The 26,277-nt window shown below is 47.4% G+C and overlaps 1 protein-coding gene across 10 annotated transcripts in view; it reads right to left on the reverse strand.

Annotated features, from left to right (window-relative positions):
• The window catches only part of MSI2 (musashi RNA binding protein 2), a 239,063-nt gene that overhangs the window by 20,359 nt on the left and 192,427 nt on the right, over positions 1–26,277 (reverse strand). For 4 of the 10 annotated variants that reach the window (XM_050714799.1, XM_035560905.2, XM_035560907.2 and 1 more), the window contains 2 exons: positions 23,848–23,922; positions 8,038–8,145 (listed from right to left, as the gene is read on the reverse strand). In XM_050714799.1, coding sequence (XP_050570756.1) covers positions 8,038–8,145; positions 23,848–23,922 — 183 coding nt within the window. Of the gene's footprint in view, positions 1–8,037; positions 8,146–19,280; positions 20,803–23,847; positions 23,923–26,277 lie in introns of those variants that run through there. The other 6 variants (XM_035560906.2, XM_035560912.2, XM_035560908.2 and 3 more) reach the window with 3 other exon arrangements.

Raw genomic sequence — 26,277 nt, forward strand, 5'->3', positions numbered from 1 at the left:
CTCGAAATTGTTTTGTTGATCCTGCTCCCTTACACCCAGGCCCAGCACTGGGAGGAAGGAGAAAGTGGCACTGCTCTGCCTGCCAACTCCCACCAAAAAGAGATCTTCGACATGAGTGTCAGCAACCATGTGCCCTCCCAGCCTTCACGCCCTGGGCAGGACCTCCCCGACCCCTGCCACTGCTGCCAGCAAACACAAGCTACAGGCACCAACAGGGATAAGGCTGCCTGACACGGGTTTTCAGTCATTTGCAAAGGAAAATGTGAGCTCACGGATAAGGAAACTGTGAGATGCTGTGCCTACCACGCGGTGTCTCGAAGAGCCAAGGGCATCGGTTCATCTGTCAGCAGCGAATACTCGCGGCTCCTTCGCAGGCACCTGGGAGCCCTCCATGGCACACAGCTCTGGGCTCTTGCTATAACTACCAGGAAATGCCTCTAAAAAGACCCAGATGTATGAATTGATTATTTTTAAAAAGCTCCAGTTTATATACCTGAAGACCAATTTCGCCTTCTCCAGCAATTACTGATCCACACTCCTCATGCTAATCCAGAGCCAGATGCATGCTAGCATCTGCTGCAAGGAAAAATGCCACTGCTTCTTTTTCACTTTTTTATCTCAGAAAGGAGAGAGGGAAAAATATAACTGTAATTATGTATTTACTTCTAAAACGTTTGGGGAGAGAATCAGCATGAAAATACTCACAATAGTGTGTCTGTAAAATGTGCACCGTGTCACATTTAGCTGTTGTTCCACTAATGGGTAACAGCCTGCGCCTGCTGCCAGACAGGCGAGTTACTCCTCAGCTCAGCGAGTACTCTACGCTTTTGGTGATTAAAATGCACGAGACGTGCTTGTGTGCTTAAGTATCTCATTGCATCAGTCAGCTCACGCCGAAGGCCCCGCTTTCAAACTTCACAATGGCTCGTCTGCATCTTGCGTGGAACAAAGTTTAATTAAGAGGCCAAGAGCTCTGTCCTTCCGCTCCCACTGGGGAAGACGCAGCCAAACGGTGTCACTCGGCCACCGCAGCGCTCGGTGGGGCTGCAGCACAGGCTGCCCAGCCAGGGGGCTGCACGGGGCACGACGTGCATCCTGCACGAGCCCTGCTGAGGAGCCTTTTCCCATTGAAAATAATTCTCCTGATTGAAAAGACTATTAAAAGTTAGCCACTAAATTCATTAAAGATTAACTTACACTGTACTTAAGTCTGCACTTCAGAGGTGGTCACTAATTGCACCGGAGATGATTTATCAAGTGCACGAGATTTTCTATTACAAAATTATTGATTAAAGCTGATGTATTTAAACCACAATAGACTTCAGCCAGGAGCCCTGTAAAACAATCGCTGCTGTGGTCAAGGCCTAATAACAGCAGCACAAAATTGTTTTAAATCTACTGAATTTACCACTTTGTCCTTTAGAAAGCTCAGTCCCATGAGGATTTAAAAATTCAGAAAATGGCATCCTAGAGTAAAAGAAGACAAATAAGGCTTGTGGGTAGCCTGAGTTCTGGAAAGAACAGGTGTGGGGGCTCAAACAGCCTGGAACAACACAGGACTTCCCAACTGACACAGAAATGACTCTGCTTTCATTATTTTTAGTTTGGGGTAATCTGAAAAGTAACTGTAGCACTCACTAAAGAGAAAGAAGGAAATTGTCAGTGACACCTGCAAAAAGCACCCACAGAAACGCCGACTGCCCTTCTCACGTAGCCATGCTACACAGGCTGGAGGAGAATGGCGTATTCACTGTTCAGACAGGTCTTGGTGCAGAGTCTGGTTTCTTCTCTGTTTAACACGAGACATTTGTCTTTGTGCTCACCCGTTACAGGAGCAGAAAGCTGTGCGTGGTTCTTTGTCTTACTCCTCCCTCCCTGACCGCTTGCAATGCTCTCAAATGCTGACTGTCTCTGTTAGGAAGATAAGCAAAAGATAAAATCTGATGCAGCCATTAATTTTTCGATGCATCAGCCGTGCTGAGCTCCAGTTGCCAGCCTCTGTCACATAATTACAGGCTGTTCCAATGGAGTGAGAAATTTCAGCCTGCTTGCTACTCCCAAGTGGTCCACTTGTTAGGTTCTGGCTTTTGAGATTACATAGCTTGGATTAAATTTTATGTACTTTTATATAGCAAAATAAAAGAAGGAGAGTACTTCCATCTGAGCTGCCGTGCCACAAGGGAGTCCTCTCAATGAGCCGTATAAATCCCAGACTGGCTCATCACTGGATCTCCAAAACGCTCCTCCTCCTGACATTTCTGTGTGCCGGCATCGGCTCCGCTCCTTCCATACACAGACCAACTGCGGTCCCACTTTTTTATGGCTGTAATTTGCTAACACTATGGGTGCCTAACGACAAGATTAAATTTTTAGAGCACCTTCTTTAAGTATAAGACCAGGATTCCTAAACCCCATGCAATTTGTCGCTCTGCTAACTTTCAGATACACTCCTCACTTCATCATGTGCCTTGTGCATTAAACAGTGGGTCCTCCTGTCTCCTTGGCAGATTGAGATTGAAGGGGGAAATTACTCTCCCCCTTGATGCAGGAGTGGTTCAGCTCCTCAGGGGCAATAAGGGAAGTAATCTGGGTGGCTCAGATTGCCTTGCATGGGCTTGCATTGTGTCAGCTCCATCCAAGCAGTTGTTTGGTTGATTTACTTCATGTTCTATTAGAGGTAAGGAGCAGATACAAACTCTTAATTACATTTTGAAAGCCCATTCTGGATATTTTATTTCCTTTTAAAGCACTTGCTGAAATAAGTGCCCTAAGATTGCCTGTACCCAGCGGAGCAGGAACACGCTCAAAGCGCACTCGGTTTGCAGGGCATCGCCCGAGTGCCCGGGGAGGAGGGAGGCTGCGGAGGGGGTGGGACGGTGCCATACAGAATCTGTCTGCTCCCAGCAGGGTACTTTCTGACAACCAACAAACTAAACAAATAAACAAAGCCTAATTCAGGATCTCAATTACCATCTGTGAAACTTACTGACTACAACTTCATTTGTGAAAGAATTAAAAAAGTTTAGTGCATAAACCGGGGCATGAGAAGCAAAGACGCTTGCTGGCTCAATGGCAAAGATGATGAACTTGTCTCAAACTCCTAATGCCGATATTTATGAAATGTTAAATCTTAATAGAAAAATATTCCCTTAAGCTCAGTGACATGGCAATGAATACAAACCGCCACTAGCTTAGAGTCTCTATTGCATAACAAGATTTAAGGTTTATGACCTAAAAACAATTGCTTTACAGCTCAGGACAGTCTGCAGGAAGCTGCTTCACACACATGGTATTATACAGACACCCAAATGGAGTGATTTGCATTTGGCACATCTGGTCTACAACTGCTAACGAATGATTCTATGGGCTAATATGGGCGAGTAACAGGCTGATGAAGAAACCATGATTGTAAAATGATTTTAAAAATATCTTAAATTCTTTTAAATACAAAATAAAAATAGGAGAATATAGTTATACTCAGCATTTTAATTCCTAGGGACTTTAATTTGAAAAAATATAGCAAATTTACTATCAACATAACAGCATGTGCGGGTTATTGTACAGAAGGGTGTAGGTTGCCTACAGCCATGTTCAATTTAAACTTCCAGATAATGGGATTTAACAAATACGGTACTATGGATCCAAGCCTTTAGCAGCTCTCTGCTTTATTGATAGCCCTACACTTTCAATCAGACCAAGGCTATGCTTTTAACTGCCGCGCTATTTCACGTTGATGGTACCTATAATATCAACTCAACAATGCATGTTCTACAACTACATCTACTGCTACCAGTACGACTACTACAGTGCATGCATTTAGTTCAGTCCCACAGATACATACACTCTAAGAACAGGCAAGGGGAGATGTGAAATGTTTTACGGGGGACAACAAGTGTTTTGTTTTTTAAGTAAGGGAAATTAATAAAAACATCAAAAGAAAGAAAGTGTACAAAAAAATAGAGACATTTCTCAAGAGTTGATATGAGTTGTTTCTTGAACCGTTTCATCTGAACAAGCAAAAAACATGCAACCAGCTGCTACTAACAAGAAGCTGGACACTGAGAGAGGATTAATAGGTGTGGACAAACCTTCCCGCTGAGAGCGCTCAGAAGAGTGTTTGAGAGGAGGTGTGCACGTCCAAGTGTAAGAGAGGCCGGAAAGTATGCCTCAGAGACACCCTCTCTCACAGCAGCCCCAACCAAGCAAGAGAGAAAACAACAAAACATAACTGCTCACACTCACCATCAAGGTCAGTAGCTCGCGTTACTAGATTCGTTATACTGGCAAGTATAAAGTACAGTAAGGGGTTGTTGGGGCACGGGGCTCAAAGCCGGGACTGGCGCCCGAAATCCAGATGTGCTGGAGCCAGGGGCTGGGAGTGGGGCAGCTCCTTGCGCCGTGCCCCCGTGCTGTCCCACCGCGCTGGGCACCGCCGGCCATCTCGGCGGGCCGAAGCGTGCCCGTCGGACCCGCCGCACCGGCACGGCTCACCTGGGACAGGCGTGCGCGGCTGCCGCTGGTGCCGAGCAGCGGGGATCGGACTGAGATTACGGCCTTAGCGTTTTTGTCTCCAGTCATCAGGGAGGAATAGTTGGTGGCAACAGGTTGGAAACTGGAAAAATCTCAGACTTGTCAATGAACCAAAAAGGAAGGAACAAAAATCCTCTCCTGCCAATTTTTTGCTGTCTCACTTTCCTTCCAAATTAATCCCCCCCATGTCAAATGCAAGATAAAAATGTCCCCCCCCACATGATTTTATTTTAAAAAAAGCATTTACAAGACAAAAATGTTTTACACTTAAAATATGTCAGGTGGATTTAAAAAGAAATGTGACATTGATAGTGAAGTTGTCTAGGAGGAGTTTGCAGCACTCAAACTTTTAAGTTTGCTCATTTTCCATGGCTCAGGTCCCAATTCATTAAAAAAAAATACAAGAATGGATGAGGTTGTGAAAAGCAGCCGAGGGATCCGGCAGCACAGCCCCACCTGATGTGAACGGATGTGGCCAAACCCCCTCATCAGCTCAAGAGACCTCAGCTATCGCCTCCTCACAGGGATGTGGACCGGGCACGTGATTTACTGTGAGAGGCATCACTGCATTCACCCTGCCCGCACGTGAACGGCTAAGCTGAACCTGAATTTATGACTGACATTGAGCATGAGTAGAGGGAAATGTCCCTTTTTGCTGATTGTAGGAGATAGCTGCTGTGACAGATAAGAGAACTTGTTTGATCTAGTGTGGTAAACTGGTGGCTGTGTCCTCACAAGCTGCAATAGAAAAAGAAGGGGAGAGGAAAGCGAAGACCGGATAGCGCAGGGGACGGGGCCAGGAGTTGCCCACAGCCACCGCAGCCCTGCCGCAGCCCCCATGCGGTTAACTGCCCCCGACGGGCTGCTCCCGCTGTTAAGCAAACATGCAGGTTTCCTCCATGGACACAGGACCACCACCCCAGGAGCAACGGAGGTCATTAGTGCCCACACACCAGAGCCGAGGGGGTTTGGAAATGAAAAGGCCGCAGTCTCCTTGGGAGACCAAGACGCAGGCCCAGGCGCCAGGCTGAGTGCCGGCGCTGCAAAGCCACTGTGCTCAGTGGTGAGGGCAGGACCTGGGGCCAGGTCACTGTGGAGGTGGCCAGAGGGGACACAACGCCATGCTGCCCGCAGTGGGGCTGCGGAAGGGGCAGCAGCCATAGGGCCTGGCCTGCAGCCTGGGGCAGGGCAGGCCAGCAGCGAGTGGGGCAGGGGCCCTGCCTGGGCACTTTCTGGTTCCGTCCGGGCTGAAGATGGAACTGGGCCAGCATGGGGCAACGGTGCTGTGCTCTGGGCTTTGGGCTGGGGCACGTGCAAAGGAGGGCTGTGCAAATTTGTAAAGGGAAAAAAGAAAAACCAACCGAAAAGAAGAAAAATCCCCAACCATTTTTCTTGTAATGAATCGGGCCCATACACTGTATCACAAGATTACACTCTACTGCTCCTGAATACAATTCACTACCATGGCTGGATGGAAGTGGCGAACTCAGGATGTCCCTTCCGAAAACTGTCTTTGGATGGAGATGACTCTACATGAAACACACTGTGCCCAGAGCAGGGCTCACTGCACGTGCAAGTGGCAGCGGGGCCGGGGCTGCAACAAACCCACCTTCCTCCTTGAGATCTTGGGGCTGGGAGGGGTTCTTTTGATTCAGTTTTGGGGTTTTGCCAGTTTTGTGCAAAGAGGCAATTTCGAGGCTTGAAAGACATTTCCAAACACCATACTGCTCTTTAAACTTGCCAGAAAGGGTGTTGTTAATTTAGGATTAGTTTTAGTTTCGTATTGCAAGTTCAAATAAAAAACGAAAGAAACAAAACAAAACAGAAAACCCAACAGAAGGAAAAACAAAAAACACTCAAATTAAAGACAAATGATTTTCAGGCACAGAATTGATCAATGCTCAGTTCAGTTGTAATGGGCACCAAAAGCACTCCGATTAAAAAAATAATCAGGGAAGCAACGTTAATCCAGCCAAACCCTCTGTGCCTTGCTAAGGGGCAACTCACCAGGTCTGTTTGTACGTAAAACAAAACCTGAAGGGCAAAACATGAGGAAGAGGCAGAAACAATGAAGTCTTTTTTTTCTCCTGAAATCATATGCAAAAATCAACCCCTTTTTTTCCTCTTTGTTTCTTTTGTTTGATTGCTTTTTTGTTTCCCTCTGTGAAGGGGCAGTGGGAAGAGCAGGGAGATTGGGGATCCCCACAACCAGTCTGGCAAGTCACCCCTTAGGCGCTCTCTACATGCCACAAAACGGAACTGGTACAGATAATCCTTTGTAGCCTGCAAGCAGTGCCAGTTTGCATGGAACGGAGTTCTCCTGGTGTCTTGCTTTGGCCTCCATGGCATTAGGCTCACACTCGAGACACATAAGGGCCTGCGCCCTCCTTCTGACCCGTTGCGTAGCGGTTTAGTCGGTTCTTTTCTGGAAGAGCCCAGTTCACACACTGGGACTGCCAGAAAAGTCACCAAGAAACCCCCACATCAGGACTGTGTCATGAGTGAGCTGGGAAACAGCTGCCAACGCCGCGTCCTCCACCTGGGCACAGGCCTCTGCCCGGCACAGCGGTGAGGGGCCGGTGGCGCCGACCCCAGGGAGCAGCCCCTGAGCCGAGGAGGCCACAGCCAGCTTCTCCCTTGGCTGGGCTCGGCGGCTCGGAGCCACCTGTATGCATGGGGACAGGCCAGGGCCAGGGCAGAGGAGGGCGCTGACAAACGAGCAGCTCACTTATGACTGCACTGAACACTCAATTCCCTAAGTAAAGCACTAATTCGTATGTTTATCTGAATTTAAAACCAAAGGTAATAACGGTAATTGGCAATGATTTCCCTTAAGGGGAAAAAATAAAAGTTTTCAGAAGGACAGGAAGAAAAGCTTTGGCATTTCTCATGGGAAGCAGGCCGGAGTTTGCAGCAGGGGATGGAGGTGGTTGCCCAAGAAAGGGGCAAATTGCCATCAGTGCTGGGTTGCCAGCACTGCAATGCATGTCCCTGGCCCCGCAGCACCGGGGTGCACTCCTCCTGCTCATCCATGGCCACCCCTGCACAGGAAGAAAACACCATCCCAGTAAGGGATGTGTCCAGACTGGTTTGAAGCGGAGAGCACAGCTCTGAGCACAGCAGGAGCCCATGCTGCTGCATTACCTCAGCACAAACTTTCCATGAGAAATGAAAACTTTTTTTCAAAAAAACCCACATTTTTTCTTTGTTTTGGTGTCCTTTATAATCTCAAATTTAAACCAAAGAAACAAAGAAACCAACATAATAAAGGAATAAATAAAGAAACAAATTAGAATATCTACCCAGGTTTTGGCAGTTCTTACGCCAATCTCCTGCAAGGTGCTCCAGGCCCCGTGGCCTCTGCTTGTAGTTTGGGTTTGGGTTTGATTTTTTTTTTGATTTTTTTTTTTGGTGATTGATTGTTTTCAGGTCCCCAGGATAAGTGTGAGGAAAATCAGAGAAATGATGGAGAGCTGCAGCCACACAGAATACCGACAGAGCTTTTACCTGACCCTGCACTCTGAGGGTTTGCTCTTCCACGGGCCCCCCTACCTGATCCTCTTGCTGCTGCCACGGCTGCCGCTGCTACTGGTCCATAAGCCGCTGCCGGAAAACCTGGCCGTGGAGAAAAGGAGAAGGGTAAAGAAAGAAGCCAGCGGGCACCACGCGTCTCTGCGGGGCGCGGGCGGCCATGGCCTGCTAAGGGCAAGGCGTCTCCGAAGGGCAGCATGAGGCTGTGGTCCCAGCTCCCCGTGCCATGGACGGGCACTGTGTTTGGGATGAGACGAGCCCTGCCCGTGTGCCTGCTGCAGGCAGTCTTTGCAGGTACAAAGGTGGCCCAAATCTCCTTGCAGAAGATGTAAACAGCAGCGTGTGCCGCTGACGGTGTTTTGTCCCGCGCATCTGGCCATGGCACGCTGCAGAAGCCAAGGTGGATAAACTCAGAGGGACGCCTGCAGCACTCAGCTTACATCTCCTTACTTTCAGATGGTTAGGGTCGGACCGCTCGCACAAAACAATGGGTGCGTTTTGTTCCGTGCTTATTTGCAAGTGATAATAATGTGCTGATCTATAGACATAACAGTAATGGAAAATACGAGAAGGTCTTCATGTCAAGATCACAGATTTGCTGGGATCAAGCAGAAAAAACTCACTGGGATGTAATTTAAAAAAAGAGAGAAAGAAAAAAGCTTTTGAAAGCAAAACAGCCACAGATCAAGGATCTCTAAGACATACACCCTGCTACAGGGGGGCTGAGACGTTACAAATGAATGAAATGCTGCTAGCAAGATTTCAGATTCGGTTTCTTTACTTAATTAATATTAAAAAGATCTGCCAGAGGCTCTGACTTTAAATATGTATTTTAAGAGGGCAATGGCAAGGTCCAGGCTATCAGCAAGAACCCCAAATACCCTTGCTGCAAAGTCAACAAAGCAGTCACAGCACTCCTGGTCTTTGGGAGCTCCGGCTGCTTCTGGTGCCAGCCAGGACACCCTCTGGGGTGCCACGGCACCTGCCCCTCAAGCATGCTCCAGGACTTTGATCACAGCTGCTTTGCAATGCTGAAGAACCACACAAAAATAACTGAGACAACAGAAAAGAGAACAGCAAACTAGGGAGACGGAGAGAGCGAGATCCAGAAGAACCAGCAGACTACGAGCCCGCTACCTCTAGCGCTACCATCTGAGCTACAGGGAATCTACCGGGGGCATGAACAGAGAGCAGCTAGGCTAGAGTGACTTGAGGCTACTTAAAACATTAATTAAAAGAAGACATACTTGCATTTAAATATGGTAATAGGGCTGTTGAGGGAAAAGAAAAAGTCTAGGTAAATGTATGCAGAGCTACCCCAGGCTGCTGCCTGCTGCTGTTCCCCGCCCACAGAGCCCACGCGTGCAGCAAATCCTGTTACTTAATGCCACTGTGAACTGTTTGTTTTCATTATGTTGATGATCTGCTATGATCTCCAAGGAGCGGGATGCAGTGGGAAGCACATCCATACTGGGGGATATTGTAACCAAAGTGTACTCTTGCTGGTGATGGACACATTAACCCTGGTTGGCTCCCTCCTGACATACGGGTAGCGGATCTACAACATCCTGGAGTGAGAAGACTTCAGTATTAGAAAGTCAAACCAACCTTCAAACAGCAGGGAAAACACCTGTAGGACAAGTGCACAGGCTCTGGGCTTCATTTTTGTGCAGAGCCATGCCTAGGCCAAACCCCAAGGTGGTGCTGTGGGTGATGCAGGAGCAAAGCTGGCACTGTCCTTAAAGCCTCTCCTCCTCCGCCACGGCACACATCCTGCTAACGCGTCCTGAGAACAGCATCCTCAGCATTCCCGTGTCACATTCGGGACCAGCCGTCCACCAGCAAATCTGCCACTTGGAGGCTCTGGGGGCTCGCTAAACCATCCGTAAGGGATCAGAGGAGCTGTGGATTTCCCATGGAATAAAATGCCTCTGCCAAAACCAATCTAATACCCTTCAAATCACCAAGCATCCCCTGAAAGCAGCATAAAGAACAGGGCTGGAAAGTTTGTTTCTCTTGTTCAACTGCCAGGGACTCTCAGTATCTATTTGAAATGCAGGACAAAAAGTTTTGCCATGCAAAGAATGAAATAACAAGGGTGGAGAAAGCACTCCACAGAAAGAGCCTGAACAAAGCATTTATTATGGCATTCCAGAGTTCACTGCAGACAGATGTGTGTAAAATTAATCCCTCCTCCCCCAAAGAAAGCCATTCTCCTGATTCTGAGATGAAAGCATCTGCACGACACGGCACTCCAGACAGCTCAAGTGCGATCAGGCCTGCTCACGTGCTGCCCAGGACGGCCGCATGGTGCAGCAGGATGGCGCGGACGCTGCACAAGTGGGAGATGGAAGCAGCGATGGATTATCCCGACTGGCAAAACCTGCTTACCAGTACAGACTCACAGACTGGCTCCATCACTGGAGGATCCCTAAATCAATCCAAGACGCTGAAAGTAATCAGTCCCACACACTGAAATTACATTTGCCAGGCACTGCATTAATCAGCTCCTTCATCTGAAAACAAATTTCCCAGTCATCACACTATCGAGCACATTAATGCTGTGTGGTGTCTAAGAACTGTGCCAACTTATGTCTTATACTCATGGAGTTCTTTGTCCCTGAATCTCTCAGGAATGATTGGCAGCTGACACTGTCTCCATTTCACAGATGGGATAAAATGAGGCACAAAGAAGCAAAGTGACTCCAGAAAGTTATCTGCAGAGAGCAAAGGATGCAGCCCGGCTCTCACCCATTCTGGTCTCAAGCTCCACCACAAAATATCTGTAATTCCCTTCACACCAATCCTATAGCATTACTGGAACACTTTTGGTCATGCTGTATTATTACCTCCCATTGTTTACACATTTTTAAATCAGTGAGGACTTTAAACAATGTGACTACAGTGACAGTGAAATTAACGCTGAACCCCTTCTGTGTCCTGCAATAAACTTCTGCCTTAATTGTCCTTCTGTGTTCCTGCACCATTGTATTAAAATTTGAGAGCTGGGGTACCTGGAGCTATTTACGGAAGCAGAAAGCATTAGCAAGCACTTCTGCTAGTTTCTGTGCCCTAGAAGCGATCTGCTTGTCCACAGAGCCTCTTGCTGGCCCTACAGATCACACCAGCACTTCGGTGAGGACGTCTGCCTGCGTTCCAGCAGCGACAGCCCCTTCCCCTGGGCCTGGGTTTAAACCAGCTCCCCCGAGTCCCCGAGGCACCTTCCAGAGTGCTGCTCCCCAGGCAGTGGCGGAGGTGGATCCGCTCCGTCCTGCCCTGCCCGATGGCCGTGGGGCTGCCTCAGGAGCTTGCCTCGGCAGAGCCGTGCACTGAGCCTCTGCATTTGCCGCCCGCACACTCCCGGGGCGTTTTTAACAGGCTTGGAGGGAACTGGACACCCAGACCAGGGCACTGGGAAGCCGCTGGGAGGCACTGGCCGCAGCATGCTCTAGGTCCAGCCCCCAGCAGCGATCCCACCGTCTGAGATGCAGGGGGCCCAGGCTGGCTTCCTCCAAGCCCGCTGCACTCTGAAGTCAACTGGGAAATCAGAAAAGGCTGGAGGGTGAGATCGACTCGTTCACCGTGTTTGTGTGAGGGGCTCCAATTCTCGCAGAAACAATCCCTGTCCTTCTTTGTGTATCCTCTGCATATAATTGCCTAGAGAAAACAAGATACCAAAGCTGTTCCAAAGGAGCAAAGTGCCCACTTTAGGCATTCCAATTAGACGATATTTTACAGTAAACGTTCTGCAGTGGGCTTGCACACTGACCAGGAAAGCCCTGAGGATTCACAGCAATTTCATGCTCTCTTATTGCTCAGAATGAGCCAAAGCCAGTATTTGGAGGTCAATTTTTCACAGATAAATTTTTCTGCTTCCTGCATCAATAGTTTCACTTTAAATACTGAAGCAGCCTCATGCGAGGGAAGACGGACATATCTGTTTTTAAATGCTGTGCCCTGAGGTCACAGATTGAGTCAGGGTCTGTCTGCAAGCAACTGCTTTCTCCAACCAATAAACAAGTTTGAGAGCAGGGGATCGAAAGGGTGGCATGCGACCGAGAGCAGCAGGACTGGAGTTCAGCAGGCAGCACATAGCCCTACTGGCTCATACTTGGCATTACCAAGCAGAAAAAAACTAAGATCCGGGATTTAGCAGATCTTTCAGGAGATTTGGGAACAAATCTGGCAAGAGCAATGCTGCACGAGGAGGGCCAGTCCTTGCACGGGGCTCAGAGGCTCCGTGGGGGGCACACACCATTGCAGGTCTCTGCAGGACCAGGACTGGGCCCCAGGGCTGCCCAGGAGCACCTCCAGCAGCAGGGGACTGGGGCCGCCGGTGCTTCCCACGGGCCACAGCCCCTGCCCCATGTACCACAGCAGTATTCCAGGCTGGAGTGAAGCTGCCTGCAAAGCCACCCGTGTCTTCACTTTGCTCGCTTCCTTCTAAAACCACATTTCTCCTCTACCCCAGCACGAAGGTAGCTGAAAGACGACTAGAAACAAGTGAAAAACACAATAAGCATTATATACCCCCTTCCTCTCTGCTGCCAGGACACTATAAAACATCTCCCATTGCAGCAAAGCAAATTACACCCATTTGCTTTCAAGGGTCTGCACCTCACCCTGAGACAGGCACAGCATCTGCATCGCCCGAGCATCCCTTGCTGGGGTCTGGAAACCCCCTGCAGCGCCAGTAACGAAGGCATGGTTTGAACACAGTGCCCTTTTCATGTCGCGCAAGCTTTCAAAAGAAAACATCTCAGCAACGAGGCAGGAGAAGCCAGCACACACTTGCCAGCTCCCCGAGAGGGGAAAGAAGAGTGCAGCGGCTGTGCAGGTCTGTTGTGCTGGGGGTCTCGCTGCGGACACGGCCAGCACTTCGCTTCCAGTCTGTGCTACCGGGGCAGAACTGAGGAGGGAGGAGTCTTTGTTTGCACTTGCAGATGATGGCAAGGAACTGCAAGGCTCAGGCAAAGGGAGGGGAAGCAGCCTCTGCTGAAGCGTGCTGCAGCTGTGGCCACGTCCCGCTGTCTGGGGGTGCTGTGGGGAGCTGGGGGTGCTTGGCAGCGGGGCCGGGAGGACCCAAAACTTCACCTGCAAGTGCTGCCCCGCTGCCAGCCGGGCCACCGCTGTCACGGCCGTGGCCAGGCCGTCACCAGCCCTCCCCTGCTGTCCTGGCCCAGATGGGCAACCACCAAGTGCTTCAGGCTCGGCTCTGCTCAGCCCCTGCAGACCCAGGAGGACACGATGCCGTACTCTGCAAGCAGCCAGACAACAGCAACCAAACAACAAAACCAACAAGTCACAAAGACCAAGATATCAGGTTTTCCATCAAAAAAGACTATGCAAAGGATTTTCTCTGCTTCCTACCAGCTAAAGCACGTAGGGCAGAAGAGGTCGTACATTTAGACTTCGGCAATAAGCACGTGGATTTAAAGCAACAATAAAAATGCAAGCTGAGAGTCTCAAATCATCATCTGCCTTCAGCACCAGACTTCAGAAAAACAACAGAAATTATGAGATGTGCATGGAGAATAAAAGCCACCATAAAACAAGCAGAATACTTCCTCCCAGTTAACCGACTATTTGCATGCGTTGGCGTCACAGCTGAGCGCCGGGGCTCAGCCTCCCGAGCACCGCTCCGAGCGGGGCGTTTCGGAGGCCAGGCGGCCGAGCTCCAGGTTTACGTTCCGCCTCATCTTACAGCGCTTTGTCTTTTAGGCTGACCTGGCTCACGCAGCGTGCTGATCTACATCAGTCGTTTGGGAGTTCACTTGATCTCCCAGAAAAAAAAGTGTGAAGTCGAGAATGTAAAATCATCTGCAGGTTGAGTGGGAAAAGGCGAGGGGAAACTGATCCCCTCCTTTCAAGCAGCGTTACCAGCGCCTTTGATCAGCACAGAAAAGCGTTGCGAGGCTCACAGCTGTCATTTCAAATGGGTTCTCGCTTGCATTATTCTTTCCATTAGGCAGTGTTATCCTCTTTGTAGGATCTTTAGGCTTCATTTCAAAAGTATCAGAGACTCACAAGCATGAAGCAGAAGAGCCCAGTAGCCTTTTTTTGGGAGGCGGGCAGGCGTGGGTCCAATTTACTGGACACAAATGCAGTCTTTAATGGTGAGCATGCACAAGGGAAAGCTCCATCCCAAAACAATCCCTTTATGTTTAAAACCTTCATCTTTCAGTCCTCTGTCTCCCCCTCTCCTTTTCTATCAGAAACAAGAATGAGAAAGGAAAACCAGCTGCCATTTCAAGCTTCAGATTAACAACTAACCGCTCACCATACAGAGAGGAACATACACAGAGAAACTGAAATTTATCTGGGCTTGGTGAAAGACAAGGATTCTACCAAACCACTCACATGCTATCACGGTTTAGTAGCAATTAACACTTTTGGATTTCATCGAAGACCCTGTGAAGCCCTCCCCACGCCCACAGGATGTGACTGTCCGCAGTGCCTGGCGCTTCCAGCAGCGAACCCGCCGTGTCCCCGCGGACGTGGGGCAGTGCCACCTGCCCGACGGCCAGAGGGGAACAAGGCACGAGGTCCACGGAAATGGAGAATTTGTTTCCTAAGCTTTCGATCAATTCTATTAATACTTTTAGCTTCTCCAGGCCTGCTCAGAGTTCTTTATTGTGACAGCCCCATTAACTGTTTCCCTTTGTCTTTATATGCTGTGTTACATCAAGCTTATTAAAATCTATTTCACCAGGTCAGAAAATTAGCGAACTTCAGATACAGCACATCATGCATAATGGAAACCTCATTAAACAGCCCACTGTGTTATTCAAGGCACAGTCATCTGCTGCTTAAAATGTACGATGCGTAGCAAGATTTTGTAGGAAAATTCCCAACGTCAGACACCCGTAATGCGCTTCACACCGGATGCGTGTTTGCAGATGGATGTTATTATGAACAAATATTTCTGCTTTGGAATTTCAACAAAACAATAAAAGCCAAATATAGTTAATTTAAAATTTGGCACTTCCACATTATGTACAGTGAACAACCCATTTTTCAGCTGTTTACCACTCTCAGGCCACGGTTTTTAAAATGAGAATGATGCACTTTTGCCTAGTAATTACTTTATGCATCAGTGAGACAAAGCCTTGTTTGTCTCCAAATTATCATTCTGTGTCATTTCAAGTGTAATAACCCTTTTGCAGTTATTTCACCATACAGAAAACTGGGAAAGTTCTCAAAGGCAAATGGTTCACTCTAAGAAAAATATTTATTCAAAAAAAAAAAAAAACACAACAAAACCAAAAGCAAAAAAAAACACAACCCACACCAAAACAATCCAAACCAAGAAGCAAAAGCTGGTAGCTGTTTTAGCTTATTTACTCTACTTAAAAGCTATTCCAACCCTATAGCAGCTTTAAGGCATTCACTATACTTCTGAAATGTGTCCTATGAAAACTATACCTCCCACCACCCACCACTGTAACTTGGTATGTAATTCTCCCTAATTTAGTATCTGGTGAAATACAGGGAATTATGAGCTTCAAGTGAAAGCAGCTGATGTGCATGAAAGAGAATCTCAACTAAATCGCTTCCTAAAAGCAAGTAATTCTGTTTAGTACTAAGCTGATCGCCCGATGAAAGCATTTCTCATTTTAAAGCCCAAAGCCAAACACTTACCATTGATTTTTAATAAACAAGGTACGTATAAATGAAATGATCATTGCAGGGGGAGGAATACTTGTGAATTCACTGAACCCACATCTGACACACAGCACAGCAGCACGGAATTTCAGTCACCTGCTGCTGAACGAACAAGGGCAGGTTAGGTGGAACAGCATCAAGGCATATATTTAAAGTTCAGCAAAGTGGCACTGATTTGCTTCAAGCCTCATTTCAGTTGCTTTGATGGTAGAGAAAATGAGCTATTTTGTTTAAACAGCTTGTTTAAATTTTTATGAATGATCTAAACTATCTGGGTAAGTATTATTAAAAGACAGATCCCAGACTATGAACGAACGCATAAAAAGAACTCACGCCTGGATGCTGAAGCTGGCAAAATTCAACACAGATGAGAGGCACCTACATAAAGAAGGAGGTAATTAGTCAGAGGACAAGGTTATCAGAGGGCAGGAAATTCTCCACAACTTGCAGGTTTCCAAGTCAGGAGTGAGTGCCTCGCCAGAAGACACGCTACAGCTCCCCGCAGCTTATGGAGCGCAACAGCAGTGGCTGGCAGGGACAGGGAACTTCACGCTTCCTTGGTGGAGGAACTGCCGCTGTGCATTTCATAATCTACATTATGAAAAAGGTCAGAGGAGAGGATTGTGGTGCTGAGCCTAAAAACCCTTAGGGCATCACTGCAGGGACTATGTATTACTGCTTCTGGGCAAAGGAGAACTTGGAAGCTACTTAAAACTTAATTATGAGCTTGAAACCCAACTATTAAATGTGACTGAAGAATGTTTTTGTGCTTTAAGGAGAATAATCTTTTCAATTCTTTTTCAACCCCCCAGCTCCCAGTTTTTAACAGCTTTACAGTTAAAAATTGTATCTACAGAGGCCAAAGGCCTAAGCAGGTGAGCTGCTGTGCTCCAGCCGATTTGGACAGGTAGAACTTCCTACAGCAGAACTGGCGTTACCACATCATGTTATGCTTTCCATAGGGTAACCTGTGTTTGCTTCCATATGTATGGGCTTGCATTATGACTCTTTACTCCTGTGGCTAAGTATTCTCATTAAGTTCCCCAGCTGCTGCAGCTGCGGCCTGCTCACCACACAACGATCACTCAGGGACTCTTTTGCTGCAGAACTGCCCGAAAACACAAAGAGCTCATGAGAGACCCGGATGGACTGGCAGGTTTGTTTGGTTTTTCTTTCCTTTCCTCCCTGTCCCTTTAGGATCACTCATTTTCAGGGCATTAACATTTAAACATGAACATTTAAAGCCCATCGCAAATTTCATGCACAGATCAGTGAGCAGCTGGGAACAGGACAACCAAGTTCAATGTTCAAGATGTCCTTACTGATCAAGTAGGTGTTCAAGGCATCAACATAGGGTCTGGCACAGTTTGCCAGACAAGCAGTATGGGGAAACCTTACCAGAACCTTGCTCGCAGCACAAAGCCTCTTGCCTGGAGCTGGACAGAAGTGGGGGCAGCACTTGTACTAGCCACCTGCTGCTGTTCAAGTTGGAAGCTGGACCACTGGCTGAGATCAGCAGCTTCTCTCCTGAAAAACTCCCCTTAAATTCAATAGCCAGGATATTACTTTAAGGAGCGGGGCAAATGGCAGGTGAAAAGGAATTTTACAAAGCACTTCTCTGCAACACGGTAAAAAAAAAAACACAACACAACTCTTCTCAGAAAACAAATGCACCTAAAAGCTGCTTAAGTTCTGCTTGGATTTGGGGAACAGCTCTAGATAACATTTTTCTTGCATCAAACCAAAAGCTATTGCCATCTAAGCAGAACTTGAAGGAGTACCTTCTGGCTTTATGGGCTTTGCTATATTAACTTCTCAGTTTGTTTTCCACAGCTTCAGCTGCTCCTTGCTCGAAGGATGTGACTGCAACAAGAACGGCCCCTCCTCAGCCTGCCCTTGGCCAGCAAAGGAAACCCAAACTCTTAATTTTAAACCAGGTCAAGTCCACAGCCTTTGTTTTCATTGATGAAGACAGAAACTGAAAGTTCTGAAGAGCGACAATTAAGGTGATTCTAGCAGATTTCAAATGCATTTTGTAAACCACTTTATGCCATGCAGATGCAGTAATGTGTTTTAGGTGAACAAAAGCATGCAGTGCAGGGATGATTACAGCAGATTTTAAGCAGTTAAGAGAGGGTTAGACAAAGAAGTCAGAATGGTTCCTCTTACTATTACAAGGCTTAACTTAGCTGCACCTCCCGAGTACTTCCACTGCTTTATACCATGTCTTGCTACATACAAAATGGTCTGCTTGGCAGTATGGTGAAGCTACAAACATACCCTTTTCCTCTCACTCCCACTGCATCTCCTTTAGGAGATTACTTATAAAGGAGTGGGAAACCAAGAGTGAGAGACCTGCAGAAGAGCAAAATAAGCTTGCAGCTTTGTAATATTCCTGAATGTCCTCAATACCAGATACAGCAACTTAATTCCTTACCTCCTTCTTTCAGGCACAATGAAAAAGAAGCCTGAAGCTTGTCATTATTATAGCAATTACTCTTGTCTTTGGTACCAGCTCCTTTTCTTGACCCAGAAAATAACTATCAGACTCACTAGGCAAGCATCACAAATAACTTCTATGTAAGAACAGCTTCCTTCCCAGAACTGATGGACTACAAGTGAACAGTTTGCTACTGCTATCAGAAAAGAAACTAAATTAAGCTTTATACATTAACAGAAAGTTGGTTCGGTTTTAAATGCTCTCATAATAATAAAAAATATAGTTTAAACTTTTAACTGATGTTGTGTTGCATTTTCACAGCACCAGGCACTGCAAGAGCATGACCCAAGACTGGGCTTTGCAGACTATGGAGTATCATTATTAATAAGCAAGTGTATTTCCAGGAGCTCAGAAAAGTTTGTGAAAAATATTTGTTTCTCCCACCTCTCCCCATACACAAAGGCTTTAATAAGTTTTGAACATTCAAGCAAACAAACCCTTAACTAAAAAGAAATTTAAATTCCTGAGCTGAAGGCTTCTAAGTAACTTTGACAATCCCCAGACATGCAGATAATGATGGAAGAAAGTATAACAGAGGGAAACAAAGCGATGGCAACTTCCGTGCTTTCCCAGGCACAGCCAGCAGCACCAGTCCCACTGCGGGGTCTGGGGACAACGTTTGCCATCCCAGCGAGGGACCTTCTCTAAAGCAACCTGGTTTTCCTTTCCATTTCCAAACAGAAGAAAGAGACTCCTGCACATCAGTGCTGGAGAGTTTGCAACAAGGGTTTCTAACACACCTGTGGGTTTGATGCTTAAACCCACCTCAGTCAGCATGATGGAAGATCAGAGTGTTGGGAATACTGCAATTTTTACATGTAGACATTGCTCTCCCCCCAGTTACAAGTGCGTTGTCATATTTTCTTGTTTTAATTTTTGCTGTCAACACACCTCGTATGTAACCATCCATCTGCAGGTTCTTCAAATACTGGGTCACACGCTTGGAGTGATGGTTGTTTTATTCTTTTATTAAATTGTCATTGGTACTGGTTATTTGGTGCATCCAAACCAAAATATTAAAACTGCAAGCTAAGAGAGCAGCAACACAGCATATCCATTGTAAACAATTTATTATTATTTTCTACCTTAGTTACTTACAGGAAAAAAGTCATAAAAAAGAAAAAAAGAAAAGCACAGATGGACTATTTACAAAAAATGAGAAAATTCACAATAGCCGAAATGTTTGCAAATCATGCACACTAAGACAAGTTCACAAAAGCAAAGCAATTCATAGCAAAAAAACCCAAACAAAATAATAAGAAGCCATACAGATTAAAAAAAGCTATTGCCTGCAGAAAAGTAAAAAGAAAACTAACCAATTATTACATCAAGCATCTTTAATGAAATGAACAGCATAGCCGTGTATTGTAGAGCCTTTGACACTGACATTTTAACAAGTGGATTAACAAACATTAAAATGCATTACAGTTCTACTGTAAGCATGCAATTTACTTCTCACAAACTTATAAAATGGGTAGAAACACTTAAAGAAAAACAGGATTCAAATACAAAGTGTGTGTTCTACCCAAAACACCAGAACCTGGTCTTGTTAAAAGGGAAGCCAATGGATAGAGGCATATCGCGGAGCTTTGAGGTTCTTCTGGCATTTGGGTGAAGATTAAGATGCGCAATACAGCTCAAGCTAGCGAGGTGAAAGCTTGCCCCTCTTGCCAAAATTTAAGCAATTTGCCCATGATTTGCAAGCAAAGTCTGGAAGTAAGAGCAGCTGCAGGGAGTACGTGAAAGCATTGCCTGCTGCAAGAGGAGGGGGCAGCTAGCAGTGCAGAGCTCGAGCGGGGGCTGCTGCAGCACAGCGCTCCGGCCCCCAGCCTGGCGGCCACGCGGGGGCTCGCCAGCCACCGACCCCGGCACCGCTGCATCGGGGCACAGCTCCGTGACTGCGGCAGCTCTGGGCAGAGCCCCCACGACAAAGCGAATCAAGAGAACACAACACAAGTGGGTCAGCTGCACCCACAGCCAGTGGCGGCACAGGTTCACACCTGCCTGCACGGGGTGTGCTCGTTTGGAGGAATTAAACCCCGCTTTGTCGATAACCCCAGCAAGAGGAGACCCTAGTCTCACTCCGCTGTAACTATGATTTGTGCTACTGCTGAATGTCTCTGTGTAAAAAAGCGCCAGCATCTCTCTTTGGGGCTGCTGTGTAAGAACCAATCATCATTTTTCCTTCCTTGATAAAATTATTTCTAAGAAGTTTGTGAGAAGTCATGCCTTCATAATGCCCCTATCCCCAGTCCTTGTGAGTTACATTCCAAGTGGGCATTAAAAACTCATAACAAAGCAGAGGAAAAAAATTTAAAAAAGAAAAAATAAAAAGCAAACTCAAAGCAGTGAGGATATGGAGCCTTTAAAAAAATAAAAAATAAAATAAAAGTCCAGTCAATCAAACCAGCCAGTAAGAGCAGCAATTTTTCAGTGGACATTGATATTAAACATGGACCACCCAGGCTTTTTCTGTCTCTCTCTCTCATTAGCACTGTAGTAAACCCCGATTAATTTGTTATGCATCTTTAAGAACTAGTTGATAAAAATTATGTCTTGTGAAATCGGCAAATAGTCTGCAAAGTGAAATAAGAACAGAAATTAATAGATTAAACTGAAAAGATAAGTCCCAGAAATTAAAAAAAAATGACACAGAAAGGGAGTGATTGTAATTAAAAGAAAAAGGCTATGTACTGAGTTATAAATGCATAGAGGAAAAAAAATAACGTGATGGAAGAAGATAGAGCAGTCGCCAACCTGACTACGTGTGCCTCGCTGTGGGGCCGGGCGTTGCAAGGGCGCACTGCCGACAGCGCAGGCAGGCTGCTTGCCCCGCGCAGGAATGACAATGCAAGCAGGTGGAGCATGACATCTGTAGCATTGCTTCATTTCCACAATGGTAAATATCAGTGGTACAGTTCAATTTCGGTGGGCACTCTTTTCTTTTAATTAAAGAAGTCAGTAGGTTGTGTAACCCGAGACGTAACCAGCACGATGCCTGTGGCCAGCCCTGCCAGGCTGACCTGCGGCAGCGCAGGCACCCGTGTGGGAGAGCCTTCACACGCCAGCACTCTAGCAGAATGCACTGCCACTTCTCTGTAGCGAACTGCAGCTGGGTATTTAGATGTACATTAGCACAGACGTGGGGCTGCAGCACCGCTGCTGTTTAAGTACCAGGTTGTTGCGAGGGTGCCGAAGCCCTCCGACACACCGCCCGGGGTGCTCCTTCAGAAGTGGCCACATCACTTTTTTTTCCCACATCATGGCATTGAGCGCTTGGACATGACAACTTATTAAAAAAGCCTATTTCAGATTCCTCTCCACCAGGCTCGCACCTCTCTCTCGCTCCATGCCGGAGCACTTACTGCCCCAGATGCGCTCTCCTCGAACAGCTGGCTCCCAAGGGGACACCACATCTGCTCAGGGGTGTCCCCTGCCGCGAGCGCCACCGCAGCCTGCCCGAGCCGCCCTCACGGCACCATTCCCGCTGCGCCCCCGCCATGCAGCACCCATGAGGAGCAGTGCTCCTGTGCCGCCCCTGCCAGGGTCTAATTGCTGTAAGGAACTTACGACCTGCAGGGAGAGCAACGCGGGCACGGCCCTAGCCCCGACAGCCACGCCAGCCGAGGTGGCCGCTGCGCAGCTCCCCTTCCGAGCCCAATTTTCGAGCTGGCCGCTGGTGCAGAAGGCATCACTGGGGCCTGCAGTTAAGCACACCTGCTTTCTAGAGGTGACAATTTGCTTTGATTTTCTTCTGCATTTGCAATCTCTGCAAGAGATTGAAAATAACTAGCAACTAACTGGAAGGCCTGTTTTGAAAAACCTGGCCCTTAATAGAAGTATATATAATGAGGGCTGGAGTCAAACGGCATCTCTGCTTTCAGCCAGCCGACACGTTCGTTTTAGACATGTTTATAATTAAAGTCATCTCTGCCGATTTTCATCATTTAACATATCAAAGCTGTCTCTCATTTAGCTGTCTTCATACAAATGAGCTGGTGCAGGAGTCATGAGAACCCAGGAGGACAGCGAGAGACAGGCAAGCGCCTTCTGAAGCCTCCTCCAGCGTTCAAGCACACATCAGTGCCTGCCTGGAGAGTGCGTGCGTGCATTTGGGCGACCTTCCTGTGTTAGGGAGCAGCGCCTGGCCGAGCCCAGCACCCTGCTCCTGGCTGGAGGAGCTGCCAGCATGGGGCCGCTGCAGCTGGCGGCGGTACCAGCACCTGCCCTGTCCTGCCGCCCCGGCACTGTCCGCGGGGCACCAGCCCCTGCCAGCCTTTTCGAGCCCCTGCGCCCTGCCAAGGCAGCGGTCGTTTTATCCATGTCCTCCAAAGGACCTGACTCAGTTTGAGAGGGCTGAAGCACAGGTGGGAAACAGGCAGTTGAGTTTAAAATAGAGCCTTAGCATTTGTAAATTTCAGCAATGGAAAAGAAAATCAAACGAGTTTCCCTTGGTGCTATTCATCCTGCAGAAACCAGTTCTGCAGAAACTACCGTGCAAGGACATTATTCATCTTACGGATGTTAACAATGCGTATCCTGTCAAAGTAATGCTTCATCCTATTGACCCAGAGTTGAACACACAGACTTATCCTTGCCCCATTGTGCCCCCGGCAGAGCCAAGCACCGCTCCATGTTCTCTGACCCACCTATGGGTCTGTCCGGGAGGGTGCTCAGTGTCCTCGCCACTGCGCCTGCAGCGACTTCACCACGGGCAGGGTTTCACTCGGTTTCTCAACTGACCTGAGCAAAGCTGTGCTTCCACCATTCCCTTCCTAAGCCATTAGAGAGCACGGCACAGGGTGGTGGACCACTCGCACAGGACCTCAGCAACGAGTGCACTTGTGAACTGACCGTGCAACACAGAGGCTGCCATGCCACGGTGTCCAGGTGGGCTTTAGCTACTAGTGGCGATAAACACAGCATCCTGCTAGATCTCCCTGAGAAACGCTGAGGTGAAGTAAAAAGAAATTCTCAATCCCATGCAGTTTCAGTCCCAGCAGCAGCCTCGAGGCCTCATGGTGCTGCGTGGGGGGAGCAGCAACCGCAGCCCGCAGCCCTTGGAGGGGAGCGCACTGCACGGCCCAGGGAGGGAGCGAGAACAGCACAGAGCACACCCAACGAGCACACGCCGTGAGGAACTAACTGCTAGGAAGGACACCGAAGATATCTACGAATATACAGGAATGTTGGGCTTTACTCCAAACTGCACTTCTAATGAATATGAACTTACCACAGAACATGTGTACGTGTGTGAGAGTCTGTGTGTGTGTGTGCCTGTACATTTATCTGTAATATATATATGAAAGAAAAAAACCATCAAAGGGAGGCTAATAGCTCTTAAATTATCTCTGTTGCTTTATGTTTTAATTTAAGAAGTTTGTTTTCAAATAACCAGTACCAATTTACACGTTAATAAAAATGTCTTTAAAATATGTATATGTATATATATATAAATATTTTTAATAGTAAAAAAAAATTGTTATGTGAGATGCTCCCTGCAGACTTGCCTGTCTCAACTTGCAGCTATGGATTTTAAAAAAAAAAAAAAAGGAAAAAAAGGAAAAACTAAAGAAGGAAAGAAGGGAAAAAAAGCAAATCTGCAAATGAAATGTACATACCTGGGAATTGATAGCTGTAACTTGGGGCAAATCCAGGATATCCTCGGCCATATGTTGCAACAAAATTCGGGTAACCTTGATCACAGAAATATTAAAAATAATAAAAAAAAATTAAAAAGGAGAGAGAAAAAAAAAGTTTCAAGATTAATAAAGGTCTTTTAATTTATAAATATAATGCAAAATAACATGGAAGAAACTTGATTTTACAAGGGGGTACTCAAAAATGAGATTTATTCTGCTCATGCAAAACTGCAGAAAGGTTTCGTTATTATCTTGAATAGAAACATCTAGAGATATATGACTTTGCTGATCACTTGCCTGCCTTGCTTTGTGCGTGAGACCTGTCACTCACGTAATTAACATGCACTTTGGTATCTGAAGTCCAAGGACTGCGCATACTTGTTAGCTGGAAGAGTAAATGCCAAATGCTAAGGCTAAACACATAACACAGGTTTGCTCTGACATTTGGAGAGCTTACAATGAATGTACTTTGCTTCAGAGCTATTGACAGTTGGAGATTAAGGTAGTAGTAATTCTTTATCCCAGGAGTGTGAAGGACAACAGTTAACACATCAAAGAGTTAGAGGCAGCAACGGCAATGAGCCAGAGTCAAAGAGCTTTTAATTTTTCAGGAAAGTAAAACCCAGATATGAGAACCGCTTCCTAAAGCAATTGCTAAGATACACACATCCAACCTCAGGCAGCTTTTGAAGTTTTATTATGAAAAAAATACCACTCAAGACCATTTTGCTAATAAAAATGCCTACGTAAATGCATTAAGGTGCAATTGTGCCCTCTTCCACGCAGGGGATGGAAGTGAACAGCAACACTGCTCGCAGGGCAGGGCTGCTCATACAGCTGCGGGTGCTGAAGTGCGGCAGGGCCATGAGCACAGCCAGCCTCAGCCCCGTCCCCTCCCGCAGCCGTGTGGGACCAGGCCGCATGGACAAAGGCAGCAGCGCCCGCTGGGCCGCCCCACAGCTGCTTGCCCAAGGGTCTCGCCACGGCTGCCAGCCAGGCCAGGGCAGAGAGGATCTGCTGGTCAGGCACCAGAGGTTTGCAACCTGTCAGACGTCAAGGCTCAAAACCACATGCGGGGCGGCAGCAGCCGAGGGGCCGCATGCTGCGGCCTCCCAGCCCTCACGCAGAGCCACGGCCGCTTCTGCCCCAACCGGCGCCGTGGGTGCTGCATGTGGTCCTTTGTGCTACAGAGGTTTCCTAAAACTGCATCCTCACTTCTGACCCTTCTGCTTGCTCAAATTCCTTAAAAACAGGAATTCTCCTTTGCAATTCCAACACTACTTAAAGCTCCCCTTGGCTACCAGTGTTAACCGGTCTGCCCAGACTCCTCCAGTTTCCAGGAAAGGCCTCTCAAGACCAAGAAATCATCTTAAGAAGTTTGTTCTCTCTCCACCTGAAGCCAACAGACATCCTGCAGTGGTGACAGCAGCAGCTGGGACGGACCTCAAGAACATGGGGAGCTGCTGAGCGGTTCCTCTGGAGGTCCTGTATCTCCGTGTTTGTTTATTCTTTAAAATACTAATACATTGTACAGTAATTTTGCTGCCGCACCAAGTCTCTCCATTTATGATTAGATTTATACATAGATATAATATGCTATTTATCATAATCTAAAACAGGAAGATAAAAATGCTTGGATGAATTTTGATTATGGGATTAGGCAATGCCAGGGGAAAGCAGCCCTGCAATTGCAGGACAGCGCATGGCAGCTTTCAGCAGATATGTACACACTGCTTAGCCCCTGCCTATTTATTTCACAGCTCAACAGCTGGATTCCCTTAGAAATTAATCACCTCTGTCGTTAAATCAGATCTTTCAGAGTTAAGCTTTACAAACCTTTTTCCTTTTTTTTTTTTTTTTTAAACCTACAATATTGATAAATGGATTGTTTGCTAAGTAACTAGCGCCATTAACACCACTGCGAGCTCCACAATGAAAAATCGCTCTGCGGCACCGACCACAGCCACTCTCCTTGCCAAGAAGAAAACATTTGCTCCCATTCAGACCCAAATGACTCCAAGGCAGGCTCTGGCTGGTGACCTAGGGGGCCGTGCGGCCCCGTGTGCCGAGGAGCACCCAGGTCTGCCCCAGGGCGCGGATGCTGCAGGCGCATCTCATTGACTGCCCCACAGGGTCGGGGCTGCGCCTGCCCCCATGCGTGTCCCAGACCTCGGGCAGCGTGCGGCAGCCCCGCTCTGCCCGGCCAAAGCCGCTGTGTCCAATGCCAGCAGCGTGGCTTCCCGGGTGGGGGTCTCGGCTGCATCCAAGGCGCTCAGCACTCTCTAGGTCAGGCAGATGAAATCATAAATTTATAATACAACATTACTTCAATTTTCCTCTTCATTTACTGCTGCAGTGCCCAGCTCTGCTCTAACAAGTCAAAACCCGATCCGTGCAGGAGAAATTGGC

The sequence above is a fragment of the Cygnus atratus genome, chromosome 20 (genome assembly GCF_013377495.2).
Source record: "Cygnus atratus isolate AKBS03 ecotype Queensland, Australia chromosome 20, CAtr_DNAZoo_HiC_assembly, whole genome shotgun sequence".
NCBI lineage: Eukaryota > Metazoa > Chordata > Aves > Anseriformes > Anatidae > Cygnus > Cygnus atratus.